Consider the following 27,799-nt stretch of genomic DNA (forward strand, 5'->3'; position numbering starts at 1 on the left):
CCACCAGCCCTGATGGGAGAAGCTGTGTAAGCTGCAATTCTCAAGCCTAGGGAAGAAATAGTTCCCCTTGAACTACAAGGGGCATATTGAGAAGATGGATCTGGGCTTTTACTTGAGGTTTTCTGTGGAGGAAAAGGGACAATGGACCAAAATTTAAAAAACAAACAAAACAAAACAGGTTTCAGATAAAGCAAGTAATTTTCACTATGAGAATAAATTAAGGAATGAGTCACCCAGCGTCCTTGGAGGTTTTTAAGACTGAGCAAATCTGTGAGTGCTCTGATGTGGATTCGGTGTGACACTGATTTTGGTAGGAGACCCCGAGGACCCTCCCAGCTTGAGTGTACTTGTGATGCTACTAACTAGCCTTCGGAGTCCTTCCCAGAGCCAGGCAGAAGCCAGCCGCTGGATGTCACCCTGCGCTCACTGAACAGCGCTGCTCCCACCCATGGCAGTGGGAAGGCTTGCTCAGTTACAAGCTTCTGACTTAAGGTAATGACTTATGAGTATTACACTTCTTCAAAGACATCCTTGTTGAAAAGTACACAACAGGTTAGTTTAAAGGCTTCTGAATCCCTGCCTGAGGTTGAAAACTTAATACTGGCTTCAGACAAATAGATGCCATGAGTTAAGAGTGCATTTCGAGGCCACACTGAGACTTCTACACAACTTTTTTAAAATGCAAACCTGACACACACCTCAAGCTGTGCTTATGTTTCCCCTATGCTGCGATAAAATGAACAGAAACAGACCTTGAGATCTTGTCAAATGTACATATGACTGAAAGAATAATGGTGAAACTGCTGTGATTTCCAAAGAGAAACTGCAAGGACAACAATCACTGTAGGGGAAAAAGAAAGATTCTAGAAAATCAAAAGCATCCTCCAATGCCCCCTAGCATAGTATTGATTCTCCTCTCCTCCTGAAAGTCAGCTCCTGTTTATTTCAGCCAGGTACACTGCAGCATGAACACTGAGGGGTTTGAATGCCAAGCTGTGTTTTTCCAAAAAACATTCACCTAAAAATGTGAAATGCAGGAAGCAGATCTGAGTTCAGTTTAATCCCATTCAATGCATAGTCATACCAGAGAGACTTACAGCAATTCAAAGGCTATCATCTTTATTAACAAGTAGCAAAGCATATGCGGGTAAAAAAATTTCTAAAGAACAAATCCTATGTGGGACTGGGTCCCTATCCCAAATCACTCTCTTTAAATGAAAATTTTATTATTTTGGAGAAAGATTACTTGTTCCACAAACATCTATTATGGGCAGAACTCTGTGTGCAGGGAGGGTGCCCCGGTTTCCTCCCAGCAGCTTTCCCTGGTAGCAGCTGAAAGATTGCCTGACTGCTTTCAGTGCTATTCACAGAAGAAATCAATGTCCTGAAAAAGAGAGTTAAAAGATGTTTTGAGATTACTGAAGGATTAACATTCCTTTATCACCCCCCGAAGGTACATAAGTAAATGCAAACACAGAATACATTATAATATACGCAAAGTACACCATAATATATTCAAAGCATTCTGGAAAAGAAACAGGCCTTTTGTCTTTTGACTCCTTTCCATAGCTCAGATTTGTTCCTGCCTTGAATTCTTAAAATTAATTAGACAATACCTCCTTCTCTCTTCATTTCAAACGATTCCTTTATCTCCCTTTTTTGTTTTGTGTTTCTACATCCATACCTGGATTGATTAGTCATATGTAACCCCTTATCCTCAAACAATTCCTAATCTCACATGAAAAGGATGACTTAGACTGAGGCTGTGCAGTACAGTTGCTACGGAGAAATGCTGACTAGAAAACAAATGCCAATATTCTGTTTGAAAACTTCTGGCATGGAATAGACTTCCAGAGCATATTGCTTCCTTTCTGCTACTACCTTAAATGCCTACACAGATCTTGATTCTGTTGTGTGGAATTATCACACTGTGGTGCTCATTTCCATTCAGTGTATCCCAAATAGTTGCCCACTGCGTGCAGGAAGACAGGGATCTGTTGCAGAACAGTTGCTTACTGGTAATGAGAGTGCTCTCATCTTAGCTAGCAAATGGCCAATTTTAAGTGACTGAGGGAAGGCAGGCAATCTGACACCACTCTGTAGTACACACGGCCTGTGGTGCTCAGTCCATTGTACTCAATTTGATTCAATGGTTCAGAAGTAGCAGCACTGAGAAAAAAAAATCTCCTAAGATTTATTGCTCAAACAGCAACTGACAGGCATGGATTACCCAAGTGCTGCACAAAAGGAGGCTGAGAGAAGTTCACAGGCAGGTTTACTATAGCAAGGTCTGCAGCTAATGGCATGCATTGACTCCAACAGTGAAAGTTACTTTTGGGGATGAAAAAAAGAAAAAAAAATCAAAGGAGAGTCAGAGACACAGAGGCCCCCAGGCTGATGTTCTCTATCAGGCTTCAGGTGCTCCCCACAATATTTTTCCCCATTGAGTTCCCTACCAGTCCTTTCTTCACACAGTGCCATTTGGTTTTTGCCATCCAGTGCCTTGATCAGGGCAGGTGCTGGATGCTGATTTATTGTTAAGCTTTGGGCATCACCAGATCTCCTTATATAAATATGAACCCCTTCCTAAGAGAGCACACCAATATTGGGCTTTGCAGGTGCAAGGCTGGGGAAAACATTGCAAACAAGGTAAAAACATTGAGAGAAGGTTACAGAGCTGTGAGCAAAAGACTGGCTCCCAACTTGCAGATGGAAGGTTGGTGGCATCTGTGGAGGTGTGCAACACTAGTTCTGTGTAGAACAGCTCCTTTAAGGGTTATTTCTGGAGCAGGCAGCAGGTCCACAGATGGGTCAAGGTGTGCTATAGACTGTTTTAAATGTGAACAAAGAGTCAGATCCTGAAGGTCCCATTTGCAACATACAGCTGAGATCAGTAGGACATGAAGAGCACCTCTGTATTGCCTCCTATTTTCCTCACAATGTTCCAGCACAGCAAGAATGTGAAGGAAGGGTGAAAGGACTGGAAATCTGCGTCAATAGTTTCGTGAAAGAAATGACTTTCCAATTAAAACTCAGTATTGCAGCCTGACAGGACTCCACTGGGGACCCTGAGTCAGGCTGCAGGCCAAGGCAGTGCTTAACCTACTCTGCTTTCAGTTCAGCTTGCCATGCAGCAGACTGGCTCTCATACCATTGAGAAAACAGCTTAGAAACATACTTTAGTCATCTTTTCATGTTCTTTGACTAATTAATTTCTGCAAAGCTTCTGGGACAAATTCGGAATAACCCGGTGTAGTGTCAAGAAAAGCAATCACTGGATAAATATTGGATAAAGATGTGCATTTCCTCAAATAAAACTTGTCTGACACATTGTAACACAGATCCTCACAACTATTAACCTGACACAAAATTCTTCCTTTCACTTATTTACTCTGTGTTAATCAGATCCACCTAATAATCTGGACCTAGGATTAAAGACTCCAGATCCAATATCCAGATTGACACACTAATTGTATTTTGCCATATGCTGCAAAACAGTGTATAGCTAAACATTCAGTATGGATGAAGGTAAACACTGTAAGTCTACCACTCAAATCGGTCTTAAACACAGAAATAAGCTACTAGTAAGCATTAGTTGTAAGCCAAACCATACCAGCCTCTGAAGAAAGGACCCTCCTCTTCCACTCCTCTGTGAAGTGCTTCAGATATTTAGTAAAAATACAAATTTTACGGTATAGGAAACCCTACTCTGCAGGGAAAACCATCCTTTCAGAAATGCAGCCTACTTACTCACAGAACACTATTGTGCTTCCGAAACCTTTTTAATTCAACTTTCTGACATACCATTAACTTTGTCATGGAAAGCAAACACGCTCTCAGCAATCACAAGTTCTGTACGGCAGTGTCCATCTATATGTACAATTAACAGAAGGCACACTTTTACACATTACTGAAGTTCACAGCACAATACCCAGGCTCTAAAATAGAAAGCTTTGGGTAAAAGTTACATGGCCTTGAAGGAATACTATCCAATCAACAGGAACTCTAATAGGATGAAGCCCTTATTCCAGCATTTGTAATGTCTGCAGTATCAAAGCTTATGTTAGGGATTTTATCAAGGCTATTTGCCTGTATAAAGACTGCATCCCTAAGCATCTGTGACATGCTACAATCAACTGCCACAATCATGATTTGTTTTTACAGCAAATTAGCATTACATAGCCAAGTATAATTATGTAGCCAGCTTGGCTTTTGCAAATTCCTTACCGTTGTAGGAACAGTCTTATTTGCTTCTTGATAGACATGTTGCTCTGAGACTAAACTCCTAGGGAAATAACCAACTGTCCCCATATGGTCTTCATACTGTTCTCCATAAACCTTCAAGCAAGGAGATGTATAATTAGGTACCTTAAAGCAATCCTCATCTGGTTCAAGCTGGTTTATCGTTTAGTCAAAAGTAGTGTTCTTACTCTGGTTTTACACTTCCTAGGTTCCAATCAGCTGGCATATGAAACAAACCAGGCACAAAGCTCGAGCAAACTGATACTGCTTGTAATTTGTCTGGATCTTTTTTTTGTAAATGCAGTTAATATTTATCTTTGCTTCGCTTAAATTTTAAGAGTTTTATGACCAACTGTGATAAAAGCTTTATCCTCCAAAGTTTCAGCGAACAGCCACAGAAAAGAACTGTTGAGCCCTTCTGTTAAGATTCAGTTCATAATTACTATATAGCTACTGAAGATATTTCATTTAAAAAAAGAAAAATATTACAGCCCTCAAGACTCCTCAACCTGTTTGTTTAAACTTTCACTTTTAAAACTAAGTTGTTGTTTTAAACTCCACAATAGCTTAGCATTAGCATCCATTTTTTGTCAGAAATGTGTGTTAATCTACTTTTAGTTTGTTCATATATACAAGAATCTCCTCTTACACTTCCAGCCCAGAATTCTCCAGAGTCTTTTTCTTTCACTAGTTTTGAGTAAACATAGATCAACTGCCCTTTTCTAATATTGATGAATCTGCAGTCTGAAGCATTATAATCCTCTTCTGCTCTGGCGAGGGAAATAGTGTCTAGGAAAGAAAAACACCAAAAGAATGAGATGGACGTTTTTAAATACATGGATAATTTTAGAGAAACACAAATACATGTGGGCTTTTATGCACATAGGTAAAACTATTTCCACAGATAAAAATAGGTTATCTTGAAATCAGTAAGTCTTAAAGAATTTGCTCTGCTCATTTTGCTATTTTACAGTAAGCGAAGTAACAGCTTAAGATTGTGCCATTTCATCACAGTGAAAGTTACAATCCTTCTCTCTACACTTAACTTTCACTTAAAAGAAAAATGTCCTTTAAAAACCCACTTTGCAGTAAAATTATATATGACATTCCACATCACCCTCCCACTCTACTATTAAAGCTGACAAGCCAATGCAAATGTAACACAGCTAAGTAAGCAGAGTAGTTTTCACCTCTCTCTAACACATCCAAACTCCACCATTATTTTTGAGACTATTTTGTCCTCAAAATTAAAGCAGATTTACTTACAGACACAGTCATCATCAGCACACAGCTTCTTGCTGGAAAGCTTGTCCATAAAAATTCCAGTTGCAAGAGGACACATTAAGCTGAGACACAAAAGTAAAACCACTAAATAAACACGTTGTGTCATTATTCTTTGCCACAGCACTTGAGGAATGTGTGCAAGGTCTGATGATTCCAGGCTTTTATGGAAGAGGCAGACACCTGGACAAACACACTGGGCCAATGGGAAGGGGCTGGGGTGACATTCCACCCCACCAAAGGAGCCGCAGGCAGGGGGAAGATCTCAGGGTCCACTCACAAAACTGAATCCCCTCCTAAAGCCATTCTGCATTAACATTTCAACCATCAACTGTATTATTTAAATAGGTTAAGCCTTCCTAGACTTGTCTACAGCCTTAATCTTACCTCAAGCAAAGTTTGAAAATGGAAATTAAGTCAGACCCTGCTAAGCAGCGAAGGAAATTACATCCTTCCAAATCCTCCTGTCCTTCATTTTTGCAAATGCTCACTGACAAGCATGAACTTTGCTGGACTGTAAACCCTCAGTGGCAGAGATTCCCATTTCCATCTGCAGAAAGGACCTACTGGGACTCTAATAGACGGATGCGATGTAAGCAAACCATTAGGGAGTTGAAATGCAGGAAAAAGGCTTTGCAAGTCAGCAATTCAAATTTGAAATTTAAGAGTTCAAGCACCACATACTTGTGCAGGTAAGATCCCTCCCCCAGGGAGATGCAGTCACAGTAAAACACACAGGTCACACCAGGACAGCAACAATTTCCCTCTTTTTACAGAGTTTGCAGATGCAAGACACTAAATGGTGCCACAAACTGACTTAAAATGTCCTCTTTAAACCTTGGAGAGGACACCTGGAATTCATCTACCTTCCCCAAATCTTGTCCTAGCATACACGAAGCAAGACTTGTAGGGAGTATTTTAATGAAAACACATTCACGCACACACACAAAAGGAACACCCACCAGAGCTGCTGTGGGTGCTGTCCTGTCAGCAATTCAGAGCACAGGCTGTCAGGCTACAGAAGGCTGGTCTGGATCAGTCCTTAGATGTGACAAAAAGCAAGTCTGGAGATTCCTAAACAGCACTCCAGAGAACCAGTGCTTCCCAATTCATGAGGAGGCCTGAAGAGCTGTTGGCTGCACCAGCTTTCAGCCCACAGGCAGAACCACAGAACCTGTAAACTGTCATCAAATATCCCACACTCTCTTTTAAAGACAGTGCATCTTGCAACTTCTAGCATCACCTTACCCTCACAGCTGATTTCACCACATTCTCCTCTAACCTTCCAGCCCATTACTCCTTCCTCCGAATTCCGATATGTAGTATCCAACTTTGCTGGCAGACAGCACCAAACCCTTGGAAGTGAATAAATGTGAAAAGCAATGGCAGTCTCATGTACACAAACTAGTGGGATGCAATGACAGCATAATTAATACCTATAGAACTATGACTGCAGAAGGAAAACCAAAAGGTTCATGATGGACTAACTGTCATTTTTGCTCCCTTACAGGCACATGGAAACAATTTTAACTTGCAAGTATTAGAACACATACAAAATCACTAAAAAGAATGAAAAAATCTGTATATGGAAACAGGTCAGCAACTGAGATGATTGCGAAAGAGGTATCATCTTGCAATATATTCTGGGAGCAGATGAAATTTCAATTTTTTAGGTCTTGTGCAAAAAAAAATGGCTTATGTTGCCACATACAAAACACTACAACTTTTTTGAGTGATTTTTTTACCAAAACATTTAGAGCAGTTACAACTCACAATACTACATCTGATTACTTCACTGCATCCAGTGTTAATTACAGAAGACCTGCAAGGTTTTTAATAAATGAGAAAGCATAAAGTAAAACAAACCTAACCAACCCAGAGGCATTAGGAATAGGTATTTTGCAAAAGTCTGTCTAAAAACTTTTATGTTTCTTCTGGGGACTTGCTTCTACTGCCAGTCACCAAGACAAAACCAAGTTGAACAACAGTGGTGTCAAACTGCAATTTCCACTGGGGAAAAAAACTCGCTAATGATAAGTCATTTTTCCTAGGTGACAAAATTATTCTTGCTGAAAAGCAGCTGTCCCCTTGATAACGAAGCTGAAGGTTGAGTGCTGTATTTATTCTGAATACGCTGGCATTTAGCATTCCTGATCACACTTTCTGCTTTGGAAGGACAGCTATTTTTCAGCACCTACTTCTGAGAAATGAGTGTCACCTTAAAAGTAGTTAAACTGAATAAAGCCCTGCAAGGCTAATCAATATTAAGACAAATCTGAGGAAAAAACATGGCTTGAAAACAGTATATTTATATTTTATTTTATAAAAATTAGTATTTCAACAGAAAAAGCTACTATCCAGTAGATCTGTGGAAATCCTACATCTGTCCTGGTCATTGTGGCAATTCTGCACGAGTCTTATGTTTTTTGCAGAGAACAGCAAACATGGCAGCTGATGAAAATATCATCATTTAAAAAAAAAAAACCTATTCACAGAACTCCTTTACAGGAGCACCCAGCTATTTCTTTGCATAAGTGATTTTCATGGCATGAGATGGAGTGATCTTGAATCCCTGGAGAGCATCTCGAGCAGCTCCTGCTTGGTTCTCATTTTCAAACTCCACGAATGCGATGTCGTGGCGCCCAGGCACTAAGCGAACTTCTTTGAATCCAGGAAACCTGTAAAACAAGGTGAGAGTCAAATCATGTTTCTTAGCTTGATAATACATCTCTCTTCAGTAGCAGTAAGACCTTTTCAGAAGCATCTACTAGAGCAATAGTTATTACTACTGAAAGATTTAAACTGAAGGGTTTTACATGTCCAGTCCTTGAAACTATGCCTCAATTAAGGATCTGAGGTGGAAGCAATTTAATCAGTCTTGTATTCATACAGGAGCAATCAAAGCTAGTTTTAAAACTGCTCCTGCAGTCCTAAAGTCTTTAAGGTTAAAGTCACCAGCTTAAACCCAGTGCAGATTGATAGCAGATAAATTACACAATCAAAACCAGCTATGAAAAAGATGTGATTTGCTTCCTGAACCAAGTCATCAGAACTGACATCTGCAACCTTGGCAGTAAGACAAAGAACTACCTTCAGAAGAAACTCTTATTTCTGTAAAGTCAGCTTGCCAGCTGAGAAAGCACACGCAGGTAACAGAAGAATTCAAAGGACAAGCCATCTCTATTCAAAACTTACTGATTGAATAACATGGACAGCATCATCTCATTTGTTTCCTCAGGCAAGTTATTAAGGAAAAGGATATAGTTTGGTGGGTTATCAGGCACCTGCAACAACAGAAGATCAAAGTTCAGAAGATTATACACAGTTACCCATTCTTCTGCAACTGTCTGCGTGATTATTTGAACCAAGACACATGCCCTTAGCTTTGCTCATAACATTCTAGCTAGGCTTCACAAGACCTTCAGACAGAGCTCATTGGCTTTTACAGTGATATATTAATTTGGAGAGGTTCTTATTTCCACAAAAATCACATTAACATGTTGTCTTAGATGTCACATTTAAACTCAACAAGTCAAGAGCTGACACTGCAGCACTCTCCACACCCAGGTGCTCAAGTAATGGCTGAAGTGCTGTCCAAGACACCCGTGTGGCAGTGGAAGAACCTAGGAAACTCACATCCTTCCAGAAGAGCAGTGGGAAGCCAAGATGAATACCCTGTTCATCCACAGTACTATCAAAATACTGAATATCTCTGGGCAACCCAAATCCACAAAACCCACATGGTTTTACTACAGTGCTCAATTCAAATTTATTAATTAGAAATCTCATTAGATTAAAAACTTTGCCTGCTGATATGAATTTGAAGCCACCCCCCAGACACAAGGCTGAGTAGTCATTTGCTGACACTGGAATCTCCAAGTCATCCAGTACATTATAAGACACAACTTCAAACATCCTAATAATGGCGCCAAGTAATTTAAAGCCTCAGCAAAACAACCTCCTTCAACTGATGGAAATATTCCAGGCAGTGCCATTAGAAAATAAACTTTTGAAGTTCAAACAAATACCCAGAGAGTGTTGTGCTTCAATGTGAACTGATGTACATATATTGTGCCTGAAAACCCAGAGTGGGAGCAAGACTTTTCCCCTGTGGATGTATGCAATTCCCAATTACAGTACTCAAGAAAGAGATGCAGGGCAGGCAAAGATATTCTTCCATAGTATTTGCTCTCTTTAGCACCCTCATTTCTAACACGCATGAATCATTTAGAAGGTCACTGAGCAGACGAGATGAGTGAAGTGTAGGGAGCTGTTGCTGCATCTCCACACAATCCTTTGGAAAATTAGACACTTATAAGAAAAAAGTAAGCAGAGGACCCCCAAACTCCTGAAAGGAAGCTTTTAGGCAGATATTCTGGCACCTTGTATTGTCTTCCTTCTCCCTATCTACTACTAGAATAAAATAACTTAAAGGGAATTTATTAACGATGAAAAAAAATTAAGAATCCTTCAACTAAAACTAATTACAGTCCAAATTTAAGAATCCAGTATGACTTGATAATCAAGTGCTGTTTTCTGTATAATAATAAGAAATTGCAGATTCTCATTTCCTGTCAACCAGATATAGTAAAAGGGGGATTTCTTTTGTTTGTTTGCTGTGATTTAGTTGTAAAACAAATGTCTCACAGGCCAAAAAGAAAACTGTAGAATATACTCTCAAGTTTCCCTGTGTAACAAACCTATTATTCATAGACAATAATTTTAAACATTAGTGCTTTTAGTTACAAAAATAAAAAAGCATTACCTGATTCTGTGGTGCAGTCCCTGGAGCATTGGCTGAATTTGGTGTTGCTCCCTAGCAAATAAGTACAAAACAACTTTACAAAGGTGTTCTGTTAGAAATATATCAGCACACATCACCATGTCTCTATACAACTCATGACATATCTTAAGGCTTTTTTAAGCTACAATCCAAGGAACATTTGTTGCTTACAAGATACTTCCCAAAGGGAACAAAGCACATGAATTTTGCTGAGCTCCAAAACCAGGCAATCAAAATAAAAAAACATCAGTAGTATCTGGTCTGACTAATGGCTGAGTCAACTATTTCTCCACATTACAAAATTTGATTTAACAGTTAGGGAGGGAGGAAGTAGTTTTGAAAATGAAGGCCTAGGACTCCTGGTTTCAGTTGGGACAAAATTAATTTTCTTCTTAGTAGCTGGTACAGTGCTGTGTTTTGAATTTAGTACAAGAATAAAACTTATAACACACTAGTGTTTTGGTTGTTGATAAGTAGTACTTGTTCTAAATCAAGGACTTTTCAGTCTCCCATGCTCTGCCAGTGAAGAGGTGCACAAGAAGCTAGGAGGAAGCATGGCCAGGACAGCTGGCCCAAACTGGCCAAAGGGATATTCCACAGCGCAGAACATCATGCCCAGTATATAAACTGGGAGGAGCTGGTCAGATGCCTTGATGTTTTCTGCTATACTTCAGCACAAAAATTACTAAATGTTGTTAGTGCAGGCCAGGCCAACCCTTCGTGGAGATATATTCCAAGCCCACTCCTTTTCATCTAACTATGAATTAATTCTCCTGTTCCCATTTACCATTCTTACCGTGCTTATAAGACAATCAAGGCATTAAAACACTGAAGGAAAAGCTGGTTGAGCACTTGAAGCTGGCATTAAAGATAAGCACACATTCCTTGTTTTCTTAAAAGAGGTTAGTTTCTACTTTGGTTTATTGTACCTTTGCCCTACATCCTTATTTTCATCTGGTAATAGCAAAGGAGGAAAAAAAAAGGAACAGCAAGGACTGTACAATCAGTCCACTCTCCTTCAACTTCTAGCAAGTGCTCAAGAGCACTAGTTATCAACCCCAACTTAGGAATTGAAAAGTACCAAAAGACAACACTTAAGTCTGAGAAAAAAATATTTAAAACAGCTTTTGTGTTTGTTTTTTATTTTTTTTAAGCAGAGAAGCAGCTTACCTGGATAACTTTTTTATTGGGTGCATTTGCTGACTGCTCCAGAGTTTTGGCCTTCTTCTTTTCCTTTCTTTTTTCCTTATCAGCAAAAGTCCCACGCATTTTAGAGATGATGTCAGAGTCTGTTTTTGCATACTGGATACGCTTTTTAAAAGAAAAAAGAACAACCCAATACATTTTGCAGTTAATAACACAACATTTTGCACCCCTTCCATTAACTGTGTATTTATACATTTTTTGCAGGAACTTCTTACTCTAAAAATATTGTTATAAATTGTAGGTATTCTTACAGAGATTTAATCCTCATAATTAGTTCTGAATGCAATTAGAGAATGCTAAAAAAAACCCTAATATGAAATTACTAATTTAACTCATTGAAATCAGAACTCCATCTAACAGCATCTTTTCAACATCTGTCAAGGTAACACGTACACAGAGATACAAGGACATTTGACAAAACTGGCACTAGCTTCCATTACAAAACCTGTAAGGGTTTTTAACTCCATTTTAAGGGGAACTAAAGTTTGACAGTGATTTCTTGTATCTCTGCAGATAAGTGACTGGTCAGATTATATGACCAATACGTCTGTTCTAGAATAAGGAGCAGTCACAAGTATTGAGGCCATGTTGCTGAGAACACAGCTGCATTGGGCAGGGCATGTCTCAAGGATGAAGGACCACCACCTCCCCAAGATCATGCTTTATAGTGAACTTGCCACTGGCTGCCACAAGAGAGGAGCCCCAAAAAAAAGATACAAGGACTCCCTGAAACAACATCTCAGCCTCGGCCATATTGATCAACATAACTGGTCTACTCTGGCCTCCAATCGGGAGGTCTGGAGACACACCGTCTATAACGCTGCTGCCTCCTTTGAGAACGCACGCAGGATCACTCTTGAGGAGAAAAGGCAACACAGAAAGAACCGTGTCTTGCTGAATTTACCACCTAAGGAGTCTTTCTGCTGTGCCTTTTGCAGTTGGATGTGCCTATCTCATACTGGCCTTTTTAGCCACCAGCGCGCTTGTAACAAACGTGGGTAGAGCCCTTCCCAAATCTTCGTTCGCGAAGCCTAGCCATGATTGATTGCAGAGAAGTGAGTTCAGCAAAACTCAGACGTCTTAAATAGAAAGGCAAATACCCACCTTAATCCAAACAGGACTGCATAAATTGTGTCAGCAGCACAACAGTGCTGATTTTCTGACAAAGGCCCCCCAATGGAGATGCAAGTATGACTATACAGGGGTACAACATTATGTATGCACACAATCCTACTGTTTTCCCTATTAGAAGCTACCTCAATACAAACTACTTAGCAGCTGAAGATTCATTTTAATGCCTTTGTTTAGTGCCCAGATAAAGTATGCAGGCTGCAGGCAAAGCTCAAAGAGGGAAGTACACCTGAGAGCTTATGAAGCCTTAATCTTTTTATTTCTTATTGAATTTCACCGAGCACAAAACTCCTTAAGGATAAATAATGGCAGGACTGAGCTTGCACAATTCAGCGTTAAGGATTTCATTAGAGAATCTGAAGGTGTTAATGAAAATAGCTCAGCAGCATAACTGTCTCTGCCCTCTTCAGTGTTCAAAGCCACGAGCTGAAAGCCAGTAGTAATGTACCCATCCATCATGTATTGTTACACCTCACCAATAGCTGCGGAATTAAGAGATGCCTAATCATCCAAGCAGGCAACTACTATCAGTTGTAGTGCTATTTTGCATGTTATCGAGTACATTACTAAATCATGTTTATCAACCAGCAGTGTATTTGCTTCACTGAAGTTACACTGAAGTGCAGTTACTTGGTTTGGTGGTCTACAATCAAGCAGAACTAGCCCTCAATGAAAAAAATTAAATCACTGAGCACATCTGGAAAGTAAAACTGTGGAGATCTTCACCCTCCTCACTGTTACCTCAAACAGGGAGCATCATATTCTAGACATTCATTATGAATCTAAAAGTAGTTAAGGTTACTCTACATGAAGTAACTGAAAGCACCTAATTTCAATAATATTACAGAAATAATTTAACTGATTCAATGGAAGACATGATGAGGAAAATGGAAGTATTTAAGGTAAAAACTATAATCCAGCAGAGAAAAACAAAAAGCCATCACCTAGGAAGCCTAAATGCTCAGTTCAACCTCTGTGTGTATTGTAACTGCAGTCTCTTCAGAATCTTTCTAGACACTCATCAGATACTCTAGATAACACCCAGGTACTCCTTAGGATGTGACATGACTGAGGAACCCTTCAGTAACAAAGTGCAAGTAATAGTTCATTCCCAAGGTGAAAGTACCAAAACACTGTATCACACTATCATGGGGTTTCTCTCTTTAAAAAGGTAACAAAATAACTTACCATTGGTTTCCCATAAAACGGAAAGCCTTGGAGCTGTCTCAAAGCATTGGTAGATGATCCAAGTTCCTTAAATATAACAAAAGCCTGTCCTCTCATCTTCATGGTCTTTAAAGCCACAATGTCGACCACATGACCAAACTGTGAGAATAAGGCATACAAGGACCTCTTCAGCTCTGGGGATGACAGGAGAGAACTAACTAGAACAGGTTACATGCAAATGTCCACTTCTACAGAGTCTGCTGTCTTTCAGGGACAATGTTTTTTACCAGCTTTAGCTGAGATAGTGATACTTTACATCCGTTTAGTCAAAACTGCTGCACAACTTTATTTGCCCAGTTTTTGTAAGCTGGTGTGTAACACTTGGTTTCACACCTTAAGTATTCAGGTAGTGAAGAAGTTGTAGCACCATCCATTCTACCACTGCAAGGGAGTAACAGTTACACAGAGGTATGTAAATACATATTTTCATATATGTATACACACACACACCCCCAATACACGCAGGTACGATGTACGACAGCCATCAAGACTGATCAGAAAATCAATACTGCAACAAGCAGCACTAAAGAGCTGTGACTTAAAACAAGAACGCAGAAAAACAGTAACTACAAGGGTAATAGAATCTGGAAATTTTGGTTGTAACTGTGTAATCAATTATCTCAATTTTAATCAATTTTTTCATATTCTGGATCTGAGTGTGTTTTCGTATGATCCTACTACACCTTACGGCTGCAATGGATTTACTTTCATTCTTTAAAATCACCTGACTACACGCCAAATGAAAGCTTAATCTTATCCAAATCAAGCTAAATAAATCCTCCATATTGTGTAATCATTCTAACTCACAAAACCTTATATTTTAAAGATTTCAGCAAGATAAGAGCACTGCCTCTTGTTTACTGCTGTTGAGGCTTCACAATATTAGCCCACTGTCACTTTCTCCACCTGCTCCTGATCAACCACACTGATGTGCCTTTTTTTTATTACAAAAAGCTTTTTATCAAAATACTTTCCTTAAAAACATGTATTAAAATAGGAAGACATTTGTAAGCTTTACAGATAATTATAAACCCTCCATTTGCTCCATGGGGTTTAACATGACCAAGTGCAAGGTGCTGTGCCTGGGTCAGGGCAACCCCCAATATCAATCCAGGCTGAGGGATGAACAGGGAGAGCAGTCCTGGCAAGGACTGGGAGTGCTGATGGATGAGAGGCTGGATATGATCCAGCCATGTGCACTGGCAGCTCAGAAAGCCAACCATGTCCTTGGCTGCACCCAAAGCAGTGTGGGCAGCACAGCAAGAGAGGGGATTCTGTCCCTCTGCTCTGCCCAGGTGAGACCTCACCTGCAGTGCTGCCTCCAGCTCTGGGGTCACCAGCACAGGAAGGACATCAACCTGTTGGAGCAAGTCCAGAGGAGGCCACCAAGTTGATCAGAAGGATGGAGCACCTCTGCTATGGGGAAAGGCTGAGAGTATTGGAATTGTTCAGCCTGGAGAAGAGAAGGCTTGAGGGTGACCTGATTGTGGCCTTCCAGTACTGAAGGGAGCCAACAAGAAAGATGGAGAGGGACTATTTACAAGGGCCTGGAGTGACAAGACAAGGGGAAATGGCTTCAAACTGAGAGGGTAGGGTTAGATTAGATATTAGGAAAATATTCTTTACTGTGAGGGTGGTGAGGCCCTAGCACAGGTTGTCCAGAGAAGTTGTGGATGCCCCACCCCTGGAAGTGTCAAGGCCAGGCTGGACAGAGCTCTGAACAACCTGGTCTAGTAGAATGTGTCCCTGCCCATGGCAGGGGTCTTGGAACTAGATGAGTTTTAAGATCCTTTTCAGCCCAAACTATTCTGTGATTCTATTTAAGAATTATAATCATGAAATTTCATAATGGGGATTTATTAGTTTATAGGGCACTTAACATGCTGCAAAGCCCTAAGTTAAATTTATTCACAGCAGAACCATCTTGACACGTCATTGAATAGTTCATCAGCAAAGCTGTTTTCACTTTTGGATGTCTCTCTGAAGCACCCTGAAGAAACATTTAAGTAGTGCTAGTATGATCCACACACTCCTTTCACAAACCATCACTTATAAATTATCATGATCACTTTAGATCACAAGTGGATGGTTTGATGTAGACATGGAATATGCAGCTAGGTAAGGGCAAAAGAGTTATTTTCAGCACACTTTTGAGGAGCTAAAGTTCCTCAGCACACAGCCCTCTTCTCTCTGGTGTGGGCTGCAGGAACTCCATTGTGTCTGTAACACAATGACACAAAGCTGACCAGCTCGTACCATGTTCACACCCTTAAACAAGCGAGGAGCACGCTGAAGTTCCTACAATTCGGCAAGAGGGGGCTGCTGACCACCAAAACGTGTGCCAACACGCCTGTTATCATCCACTGAATATTCCAATTGCTCCTATACTAGTTATTCAGTGACAAGCAAATCTGCAGCCAAAGAACTGCTGTAGAGAGTCAGCGAGAAGCTTCCGTAGAACGAGGTTTCTACAAGAAGACTTAAAACTGATATATTTGTAGGCTTTAGGTGCTGTTTCATTACAAGCAGGCGTTTGTGAGAGCTCGGCTCACGACCACACCCTGTCCGGCCCTTCAGAGATTCCCAGGAGTCCCGGATCCCTCCGGATCCCCCGGGAACCAAGTGCCGGGTGAGAGAGCACGACCAGGCCCCAGGGGACAATCTCGGCTTCCAAGTGGCAGCCGCTCGTACCTTCCTTCTTGATCTTGTCGTTGATGTTGTTGATGTAGATTGTGTGGTTCGGCCTGATGTCCATCCTGAGGACCCGCCTGCGGGCAGAGCACACGGGGGGAACGCGTTAGCGGCTGCGAGCCCCGCGCCGGACACACCGCACAACCCTGGGCAGCGGCGCCGCGGGCCTGGGGGGCTGCGGGGCTGCCGGACTGCCTGTCTGCCTGTCCACCCGCCTGGATCCCGTATCGCGGCTCCCAGCCCCACTTCTCCCCTCGCGTCTCCCCTCACCTCTCCCTCCTCCCGCCAAGATGGCGGCGGACGCAGCGCAGGCGGCACAGCCGCTCCCGCAGCAGTCGATGCGCCGAGCACCGATGACGCCGATGGGCAGCAGGATAAAAAGGGGATAAAAGCGAGATGAGGATAAAAGGGATAAGAGCGAGATGGGGATAAAAGGGATAAAAGTTTGTTGCCGGCTCCAAGGAAGTCGCAGCGAGGCTAGGAATTGGCCCCGAAATGGGCGTTGCTGCCCCGGGGTTTAGCTCTGTCCTGTGCTAACAGAGTGATAAGCAATGAGAAATGTGGGGGGTTTTATCTCCTTCACAAGCTAAAACAGCAGCTTTTGAAAGCATAAAATGATAGAATGGTTTGGGTTGGATGGGACCTTAAAGACCATCTCATTCCAACCCCACTGCCATGGGTAGGGACACCTTTCACTAGACCAGGTTGCTCCAAGCCCCATCCAACCTGGCCTTGAACACTTCCAGGGATGGGGCATCCACAGGTTCTCTGGGCAACCTGTGCCAGTGCCTCACCACCCTCACAATAAAGAATATTTTCCTAATATCTAATCTAAATCTACCCTCCTTCAGGTTAAAATCATTCCCCCTTGTCCTGACACTACATATCCTCATAGATACTCTCTTTCCATCTTTCTCGTAGCCCCTTCAGGTACTGAAAGGCCACAATTAGGTCACCCCAGAGCCTCCTCTTCTCCAGGCTGAACAATCCAAATTCTCCCAGCCTTTCCTCATAGTAAAGGTGCTTCATCCCTTTAATCACCTCTGAACTCACCCCACAAGTCCACATCCTTCCTGTGCTGGTGACCCCAGAGCTGGACGCAGCACTCCAGGAGGGGAGAAAGCAGTAACTTCAAAATGTCTGTAGGCACTCATTAGTTAACTTTGGTTTCTAGCTTTGATATTGGAAAGGCAAGGTATCAGAGCATGTAATTTCTCGGAGGTACTTCAAAAACCCCTGTGGTAGTGCTACCTCAGGATAAATAAACAGAGCAGAGATTGAGGTTGCAGCCCTTGAATTTTTGGAATAATTTTGCAGGCTGCATGCCTTCATTTCTATGAATAATTAGGTAGGATTTTAGAGAAACAATTTCAAGTTGCAAAGGTTACATATAAAAAAGAAGTTCTCGCAGTACGGGATATAATCAGTAAGGTAGTTCTCTCCTAACCACAAATTTTGTTTGGACAGGCCATCACTTTGTAAAGAGGCAGGAATATTAGGTAGAATTATTGTTTCAGTTATATTTTAGGGAAAAAAACCTAACATTACTTCAGATTCTGGAGTATTTAGGAAGCCTATAAAGGAAAACATGGGTTAAAGGGAATTTAATATAAAAGACAAAGACAAAAAAGCTGTTGATTGAGGTGTTATTCACTGGTGGAAGAAAACGGTGTGTTCTGCAGTTGTTTACAGCAGGGCATGGTGTGGGAAATGGTGTGTTAGTTGATGCCTTATACAGTGCATGCATGCCAGAAATTCAGAACATGTCAGGCAGAGGTTCTGGTCAAATTTTAGGGTCCTATTTATCTTTCTTTGGTTTTTATCTTAGAGGTAGTTGTGGGGGGAGATGGCAGGCCCATAGAACCCCCGAGCCCCCTGGAAGTAGAGGAGCTTGAAGTTTTGCAGGGTGTCAGGCCTTTCCCTTGAGAAAAGTAAGGCTAATTGCATGTTCCCATAGATACAGCCTTGGGTGTTAGGCAGTACAAGGCCAAAGTTGTTTGATAATGTGCAGGTGTTAAATTCCTGGGTGTTTTTGTGGGAATATGTTTATGTTGTGTGTGTGGGAAAGTAGAAGTTAGCAAGCTCAATAAAGGCTGCCTGCTGCGCTGAGCAGGCAGACATCTCTTTGTCTCACCGTCCTAGTGTGTCTTGTGTGTCTTTCTTCCCCCTTCGGACCAAGACTTCACGACAGGTACCCTACAACAGGTAGTTGTTAAGATAAAGTGTAACTTTGAAATCCAAGCTTGAACAATACATTAAAATTCTTTTTCAGAAAGGCTGGCTGTGCTGTTTTATGCCTTGATCAACAGTACAATCCATGTACACTTATAATTTATTAACAATGTTCAAAACTACTTATTTGTTATTGAGTCCACACAGCTAAGGGAATTGGTCTGGCAGAATCAAAAATCTTGATTTTTAAAAATGATTTTTAAATAAAGTCCTTCAAGTGTCCGTAGAGCAGAGACTCTAAAGAAAAAAAAATACAAAAAATCCCGCAACCTATCGCAAAGCAAGGAAGAATTCATGGCTTCTGTAATTCACCCAGCACAGGATGCCACACTTGTGCTTGCTCAGAGTCACTTTAAGCTCAACTGATTTACTCCTGCAGAATTTGAATGTCATAAAGCAGAAAAACTGTCTTTCCTGCTCCTCAGGTGGGATTTCACAGTCTGCCTGCCACTTTAACAGAAGTGACTTTCATTCCTCAGGCTGGCTTCCTCCTCCCTTCCCCAAGGTTCATTTGGATTACTTCTGTTTCCTCAATCCTCAAACAGAGGTATAGTGCTCTCACATTTACTAAAACAGTCATTTATTTAAAGATCCCTGAATGCTTGAAATATTGTAAAAATTATTTCAAGTTTCTTAGCAAGAGTGCCTGTAGCATCTTAGTAAGCAATGATTCATCACCGATATAACAGGCTGGGAATATGCTTTCAGCTTGGACAGGTATGTGTTTCATCAGAGGTTGTCAAACAGCACTGGAGAAACAAAACAAAGGGCACACGGTTCTTTAAAATATCTTTGTAGCCATTTCTCTTCCCCCTTCCTGCCCTCTGCTTAAGGTCAAGGAAACCCAGCATTTCATTATTATTGTTGCTGTTTGTTATGAAACTGTAATAAAAATCAGGTGGGTTTTTTTCCCCTTCATCTTCCTTTTCTAAATTCAATGAAATTCTCTGAGGTAAAAAGAACAATAACAAAGAGCTGTGCATGCTGGAAGGTCCTCAGCATCCTCGTGGCTGTGATTTGGGCCACAGAAAGGGATGCTTCACACTTCTCGTGGTTGTTATTTCCTTTATGAAGGCTGTGGAATAAGCAAAGTTTCCTTAGTTTATCAGTACAGGAATATTTTCATCTTACCTATGTGTTTGTAATCACAACCACACACTACAAAGAAACACAAGTGGGAATGTTTTGTGATATGGATTTGCCTGCAGTATTTTTGTTCTGTCCTTTGACTGCCCACTTCTTCTGCGTCAAGGAGTAAGGTAATATACAATCATTAGATATTGGAGCATGGACAAAGATAATGAGGAAAATGACAGGAAATAAGGAAATTCCCTAGCAAGTACAAGCAGTGGTGCTGTGAGCACTTGCAAAGTCAATGTACGTGAAGCCTCACATTTAAGACAGAAAAGGTTCTTTGAAGGGTGAACAACTTTGGGATCTATATTCATTTGGAAGCTGTGAAAGGGAAGGAATTGCTCCCTATAAATTGGGTTGCTGGGCAGTTGGACCGGCTGCTTTTGCCAAAAGGACCGAGGAGTCTGCAGTGATTTACAGATCATTGTTTGCAGGCTCAGGATATGTGATCTCTGTAAACTAACAAAACAGAGAGAATGGACAACATGACGGCAGAACAAATTTAGTATTGACAAGTGCTTGGAAAAGCATTGGAAAAGCATCGCTTGAACCACCTGATTAACTGTAACCACGCGGGAAAAGGACCTGGCTGACCCCTTTGGGGGACAGTAAAACACCTAGTAGTAGGGAGAGAGGCAAACGAAAACACCATATGGAAGGGGGAAAATGTACTGCAGTTCTTTTAATAAGGCTTTTTCATAATCACTAAAAAGATGCTTGAGTGTATTACTGCTTGATCTAAAATAAAAGAACTTCCACACATTCATGTGACATTTATAATTGGCAGTTTATGCTTTTAATTATTTAATACACTGCCTGACAGACAGTAATTTAGTGAAGGGAAAGAGTATACCATCACAACCAATTATTTATCACTGCTATTTCAGAGGAAAATCATTCTATCATGGTTAATCCAACTATTTGCTTGTTCTCTTGACCAAGTCACCCTTACCAAGGGAAACAATAGCACTGAATTTTATTTCTTTGGGCACACTTCTAGTTTATGGCAACAGAAAACAGTTACAGTGTTCAAAAGAAATGTTATCATTGTTAAGTGAACCAGAATTAAATTTTAGGTACTTATATTCATACTTAATTAGTTGTATCCAGCATAAACTGGGAAATTAGTATATTTCATTTTTTGTGTTTCATAAGCATGCTCAGAAAAAAACAACATACACTTCTAGACTGGTCTTTCCTTTATGGGGAGCCTGTTCCCTCTCAGACCAATTTTTTTGCTACTGGCAATTTCAGGGCCTTGCATCTCTTACATTACACTGCTGCCCCAGTCCCCTGCGGCAAAAGCTCATCTGAAACTGCAAGTTTCAAGTATTCAGCTCCTCATGTTTGCTATATTTATCATCATGGTGATTCCCAATTAGTTTTTGTGTGCTAATATACTGGAAAAGATGAAATGTGGGTAGCGCTCTTAATTTCATACAGATGGTTCCAATTTAGTTCAGGGTGCTGGAGTTGCCCTTTTATTAGCACTAGTTGGTGACAGTGCCATTTGTCCACACTGTAACTCTGAGAAGAATAGCAGAGCTCTAGTTTGATTTATTGTTGTGCAAAAACACTTGCATTCCTTCCATTTTCTTTCAGTCTGGGTTAATTTACTTTTTTTTTTAGTTTAACTGGAATCAATATATTAACACAGTGTAAGCGGTGTGAATTACACTGAGCATTTGAATTCAATACTTTTGAATCCTCATACATGTGTGACATTGCAGTATAATAAAACCAAGACTTACCTGATTAGCTGTATGAAATTGCCTGGTTGTTTCCATCCTTTTTTCATAAAAAAGTCTCACAAAGACCAGTCCCCATTGTGAACATCCTCACCCACATTCATACAAACCAGTTTCAGCTGTGGCTCCTGCAGTATTTCCCTTGTTCCTGAATTTTCACTGGCCACCAGACAAGTCAGGAGCAGCAGGGCAGGTCTGAGACCAAGTGAACAACCCTAGCTCTGTGAGTTACCTGGCCAGGCACTGTTGCAATTCAGCTCGGGTAAGGACCAGAGGTCATAAACTGAGCCTAAGCACAGCTCCCAAGGAGAGAGAAGAAGCCCTGGCAAAGCTTCTCACAGCCCTTGTCACAGCAGCCTGAGTCAGAGTCACCACTACCCTAAGTCTGCAGGTGGGGAGGGAATAGAGTATGTCCTGGATGGAAGAGCAGACCTGCCCTTGAAAACATAGATTGATAGGGAAACAGAGGCAGATTTGCCCAGCAGGAGGATGTCAAGAGCAGAGCTTTGGTGACACCAGTGCTATGTGAGGAGGGAGGTCTACCCATCTGAGGGTTCCCACAGTACTTACTGGCAGCTCACCATCAGAGTCAAGTGTGGGGCTTTATGAGCAATAAGAACCTATAAAGAATCTCTTAGATTTCTAAATGCCTCTTTCTCAAGCCAGCTCAGCCTTGAAATTGCTAAGACCCATGCCAGGAGCAAGCTATGAAGCCATAAATAAGCTTGGTTTATTACTAGTCTTATGGTTAATAATTACTGCAGTTTGGGCAAACAGCGGTAGTAGGCCCCACTAACAAGTTGTGCCTGGGCTTGTGCTGAGTTTCTGCCAGTTCCCTGTACAGATACTAATAAAGCTCATGAGATATTACGATTGTCTCATTCCTTCAAACATTTATTGATTTAAATCATTTAGTTCTCAGTTACAGCAGACACTGGGGAGCTGATGGTAAATCATACCAACTCTGGTACTTGAGTTGACTGTAAATTTACCACATCTGGTAGAACTGAGCTGGCTATAAATCCTTTTAGTGCTCCTAAAGCTTGGCTGGCTGTGGAAAAGACTGCAGGTGTTGTGCTGCCCTATATTTGAAGCCATGCTGGGAGTCAGAGAGCCTTTCTGTGCTTATTTGTCATTTAGACTCAGTGTGGCAGAGCCTCTTCCAAGTGTTAGGGTTCTCCTGTGCTATTCACTTAAAAAAAGCCCTACATCAACAAATGGTGCAGATCAAGATCAACATCAAATGTGGCTTCAATCTCCTCCATCAGAATTCCATGCAGAGCAGCTCTGTGAGCGTTGGTTCCATTCTGACTATGATTTACACCATTGTGCCTTCAGGAATGTAAAAATAAATCTCATCTCTGTGAAATGAAACCTTACCTCCAAATGCATAAATTTCCCACCTCCAGTGAGTGAAATGAGAACAGGTGCTTGGATAGATGAACATATGAAGCTGCTGGATTCAAATGAAGTGTGCAGGTGGATTAAGACAGTCCTTTCCACTGTGCTTCTGGTCACAAAGTAAATCTATACAATATTAAGCAGTCAACATCCTAAATAAAAAAAATTTCCTGGTTTCAGCCTGAAAGGCAATAATTTCACATACAGCTGGTCATAATTTTTTTAGAGAAAACTTTTCTCTTGAAAGATGACTAAAATTCTTTTGTTTACAAGTATTCTTATAAATTATATTGAATTTTTTGAAAAGGTTTTTGTTCTTCATAAAATGGTTAAAACACATGAATATTTTTCTAGCACTGAAAAATTTTATTAAAAAAGGTATTTTTCTTTTCTGGCAAGACAGAGGAACTGTGAAGTCTCCCCCCTATACTTCTTCTCCCTCATGAATTCTGTGTGAAGTGATAGTTTATTCTGGAGAATCCCATCCAACCGATACAACTTCATTACTTTGAGGTTAGTTATTTTTCAGATAAATGTGAAAATGTGATCTCATGGTTGCTACATGAAAGTGAGTCTACACTGCTGCCAAAGGTGTGATTTCCTGCACAGGGAAACATCCCTGCTCTAACAGTGAATTAGCTGCCTCGTGAAGCAGTAACATCGAAGTGACAAAAGCACAGAAAGATGACTTCTGTGAAGCCACTGGTGATCGCAGGTATTTGATGGCAGCTTTTCACTGCTTTTCTCTCCCCTGCTTGATTCAGGCAGGTGTTGAAACCATCTGAGAATGCATGGAGAAGTGCAACCATAAAGCAGATGAGAAAAGTGATCTCCTCCATCTGAGAACATGGGGCAGGACCAGCAGGGCAGAGCCAGCTTAAATGAGTTTCTCGGTGAAGATGCACCTATTGGGTAGCATTGCCTGAAAATACAGTGCTGCCTTCTAGACTCTCCTTTCCCAAATCTGCAGTGTTAGAAATATAACAATCTCTTGCTGTTTGCTGATTGCAAAATATTTTTGGGGTTTGAGGGTTTTCTGGTCTAGGTTTTAACAAGTCCATTGGTTGTTGTGCATATTTAGTCCTCCCTAACACCATGTTAAGATAAAAGCAGTGTTCACCATTCACAAGCAATGACAAATTGAAATTTGGGGGTTGACAATGCATTTTCTGTGAAGGAGAAGAAATTTCTATGGCCTCTCTTATGCAACATTATAGTATCAAATAAAGACAAAAATCTGATTCCATTCTCCTGTATTGGATTTGGGTGTTCCCTTTTCCTTGTTTTCTGTCCAAGCACCCACTGCTGATCTGCAGCCAGCCCTGTGAGGGACAGCCCATGGCTTCTCAGCTCTGGCAAATCAGCCTCTGATCTCCTAAAAACAGGAACTGTGGGCAGGAACTGGCATCCAAAACATGTCTGAGGGGGAGTCAACTAATGGGTTGCATTTATTGATCACTAGCACACTGCATCCATGCCTGCTCTTTATAGCTAAGCAGCAAACAAGACTTGGGATTGTTATTGCCCCTTTGGACTCTAGCAAACTTTGAACTCTCAACTTCAGGTGATAATCAAAGGGAGAAATCCATATCCTGGGGAGGGAATAACATATCCTTTAGCCCAAGTGGGTCTATCAATGAGGAGAGGATGAATAACATGTCTCAGGGCTTGGTGCTCATGTCTCTGGACCCTGAGTGACTTTCCTCAGTGGCTGTGATAGTGTCACCTCTTGTCCCTGCACACTGAGACCACAGCCATGGATTGTGCCATAGTTCCTATCTCAGGGGTTGTATTTCCCTTCTTCAATGAGCTCTTTGAAAATGTTAATTTTTTTGTGGAACATCTGCTTATATACAGGGAATGTCCATGTGCTGACTTTGTTCAGCAGCTGCAGCCTTTGAGCACTTTGGATGGGGATCCTGTCACCTGAAGAAATACTGTTCAGCAGCCAGATTATACACCATGAACCATTCCTTCAGGGAATTTATCTTAAACTCATTTTAAGCTAACACAGCCAGAGCCATATATTACAGCAAGGGGCAGCCAACCCTTTAGATCTGCTCAGTGTGATTGAAACACATTACTCATTTTCTCGCTACCTGGACAGTTTTATCCAAGAAAACAATTGTTGGGGGGAAAACACTTGGTCACAGAGCAATGTTAATGATCCAAAAGGTCTCTTTGCCCTGTCTTCAAACTGGAGCCAACTGCCAGAGGAAAAATCTCGGAAAATTAACAATTCTATGGTATGCTCAACTCTTTTTCAAGCTAAAAAAATTTCCTTAGGACATTAAAGTATTAACAATATTGGCAACATCAGTACAAACCTGGGTATTGACTCTCTGTTGATACAATGCTTTTTTCTTGATGATAAGAGCATGTAATATATCTTTTCATGATGTGAAGCAGGCAGCATTTTGGGATGAGCAAGCCTATGGGGAAGGCAGACACAGTGCATAAGGGTCCATTCATTTGTTAAACACCTCAGAATTAACTAAAGACTCACCAGGGCTAGAGTGGGAGGTTGTGAGGAGTGAGAGTCAAAGATGTTCCTCAGAGGATGCAGATACCCTGCATAATCTGATGTAACCAGCATAATGGAATTTAAAGAGAGAAGAAGACTCCTGGTATCAGAATATTGGTGGGAGTTCTTGGTAACCAAGAACAGGGAATAATAGTATTTTCCTTTCTTTTTCCAAATACTTAAACAATGTCCTAATCTTGATTCAGCAGAAGTATTTTTGGTTATTTGGTTGGGGTTTTTTTTAATCAATCCATGTTTCCTCTAGACTGAAAGAGAGGCTTCTCAGTGGGTACTGTGTCAGATTAACGGCAAATTTCCCTTTCCCTGGGGAAAAATCAGTAAGGACATGCTCTTGAAGGCAGCAATCCTCTCTCCTTGTGCATTCACAACAGTATAAGATACAAAAAGTATCTCCTTTTCCCACTTTTCTGCCATTAGTAACTTCTTAGTTACTAAACTACAGCAGTTCTGCCTTAGTTTAGTGCTAGGAAGGTTCAAGAGTCATATCTTTTAAATAGTAGATAGTATAACATCCTCATGCTGTGGCTCTTTGTCTTTTAGTCTAGATATTAATGACACAATCTCTCACCTTAAAAATGGAGGCACTGTTTATATTCCTTTTAAAAATAATAATTAAAAAATATGCCCAGTTTTAGATTTGTCACATTACCACACATTGATCCTCTAAACTGGAAAAAACCAGCCCAACTATCAAACTTCCCATCTGATAAAACCAAACTGATAAATCAGGCTTGTTCTATGCAATATGAACAGAAATGGGGTAGTTACACTTTGGGGTGAAATAATATGGTATGACTCCAGAAACAAAAATAAAAAATAGAAGTGATTTTTAGATTAAAAAAACCACGTTAATAATACTTTCCCCATGCAGGGGAAAAAAATGATTTTGTGTTTGAGTCTGATATTGCAGGAGCAGATACCACTGATCCACTCATTCATTTCAGCAAGGGCTCTCCGGAAAGGTCTGCCGGCGGGATGAATACGGATTGTTAGCATTCATGAAAGTGCCTCCATGCTTTGTTGCCAGGAAACAGTAATAAAAGTATAGGGATGCCAGCTTGATGATAGGGATACAGGGCAGTGGCATTGCAAACGTGCTTTGCAGTTTTATGGGGTATTATATTCATGCATGAAGTGTTTGTGCTGTTTGCTTTTTAGGTAAGGAGAGTACAGCAGAGGTGACTCGCATCTGCGAGGATCAGGGGCCATTGAGTGTTGTCATTAGTTATTAAGCCAAAGGATGCTCATATTTTCACTCCAAGAGGCAAAGAAATTAGGATGAGGTTTTCCTAGATAGGCTTGCCTGTGAGCAGAATTAAGACAAGACCTCTTGTACGACCCAGGGGTGGGGATGCAGTGGTCAGGATCTCACCGGAATTTGAGGACTTTTAATTTTGTTTCTGGCATGCAGTATCTTCTAGTGTTTGCTCAGTGGGAAAGACACAAGGTTGATATTTATGCATTCATAAAATGGTAGAATTTTTAAATGTTTTGTCCCACTTTATGTTGTTCTTATTTTCAAGGGATTAGCATCAGTTTCTTGTAAGGGTAATGAAGCCTTGAAAGTCTTATGATTCTGCTGCTTTGGTTTTTACCACTACTTCAGAACAATTTGTTCAAATTTTTGAGTTAGGAATATTGTGAACTATAGCAAAGACTTCAGAGAAGTTAAGATTTTTTTACTTCTTGCAAGTCAGGGGGCTGAGTATAATGAAAGTCTGAGCCTGCTTTTAGTCCTTCTGTTCTTTAATCTTCAAGAAAAGCAATCTTTGTGTATATGCCTCTTCTAAAATGACCCTAAATGTGCTTTCTAAATGCTCAGTGGAAAGTATAGCTCAGCTGAAACAACACTGGGCATAAGAACATAGGCATCAGCAGCAGCTGCACGTCTCCTTGCCATTACCAGTGCCTGTCACCCTGGAAAACTCTCTCTGTTTCTGATACCTGGGCTGCCATTTATCTCTCTTCAATTGCAATCATCCTGAAAGCAGCAAACCTATATCCTGTTCTTAATTATTCAAATAGCACTTCTTGAGAAATGTTTAAATTTGTAATAATGCTCATAACTTCCCGCGACAGAAAGTGCTGCAGAGCTCCCCACACGTTGCTTGGGCTTGCATGCAGAAGAGGCTGTTTTGAAAATTAGGTACTGTTAGATGACATTTCCTTTTAGCAATC

The 27,799-nt window shown here is 40.9% G+C and overlaps 2 protein-coding genes and 1 long non-coding RNA gene across 3 annotated transcripts; 1 reads left to right on the top strand and 2 right to left on the bottom strand.

Annotated features, from left to right (window-relative positions):
- Positions 1–1,104: 1,104 nt before the first annotated feature.
- OTOR (otoraplin) lies at positions 1,105–7,684 on the bottom strand. The gene is made up of 4 exons (XM_027693347.1): positions 5,509–7,684; positions 4,892–5,031; positions 4,228–4,338; positions 1,105–1,384 (listed from the first exon to the last, which is right to left on the bottom strand). The coding sequence occupies exons 1-4, from the start codon at positions 5,630–5,632 to the stop codon at positions 1,361–1,363; spliced, it is 399 nt and encodes a 132-aa protein (XP_027549148.1). The 5' UTR covers positions 5,633–7,684; the 3' UTR covers positions 1,105–1,360.
- A 132-nt stretch (positions 7,685–7,816) lies between these two features.
- SNRPB2 (small nuclear ribonucleoprotein polypeptide B2) lies at positions 7,817–16,905 on the bottom strand. Its single transcript, XM_027693348.1, has 7 exons — positions 16,832–16,905; positions 16,562–16,638; positions 13,832–14,004; positions 11,477–11,617; positions 10,289–10,339; positions 8,719–8,807; positions 7,817–8,201 (listed from the first exon to the last, which is right to left on the bottom strand). The coding sequence occupies exons 2-7, from the start codon at positions 16,623–16,625 to the stop codon at positions 8,042–8,044; spliced, it is 678 nt and encodes a 225-aa protein (XP_027549149.1). The 5' UTR covers positions 16,626–16,638; positions 16,832–16,905; the 3' UTR covers positions 7,817–8,041.
- Positions 16,906–21,696: 4,791 nt separating this feature from the next.
- Positions 21,697–24,360, top strand: LOC113972368. The gene is made up of 3 exons (XR_003535872.1): positions 21,697–21,937; positions 23,476–23,589; positions 23,841–24,360. It is a non-coding gene; the product is annotated as an uncharacterized LOC113972368 (long non-coding RNA).
- Positions 24,361–27,799: the final 3,439 nt, after the last annotated feature.

The sequence above is a fragment of the Neopelma chrysocephalum genome, unplaced genomic scaffold (assembly GCF_003984885.1).
Source record: "Neopelma chrysocephalum unplaced genomic scaffold, ASM398488v2 Primary Assembly neopelma1_91, whole genome shotgun sequence".
Lineage (NCBI taxonomy): Eukaryota > Metazoa > Chordata > Aves > Passeriformes > Pipridae > Neopelma > Neopelma chrysocephalum.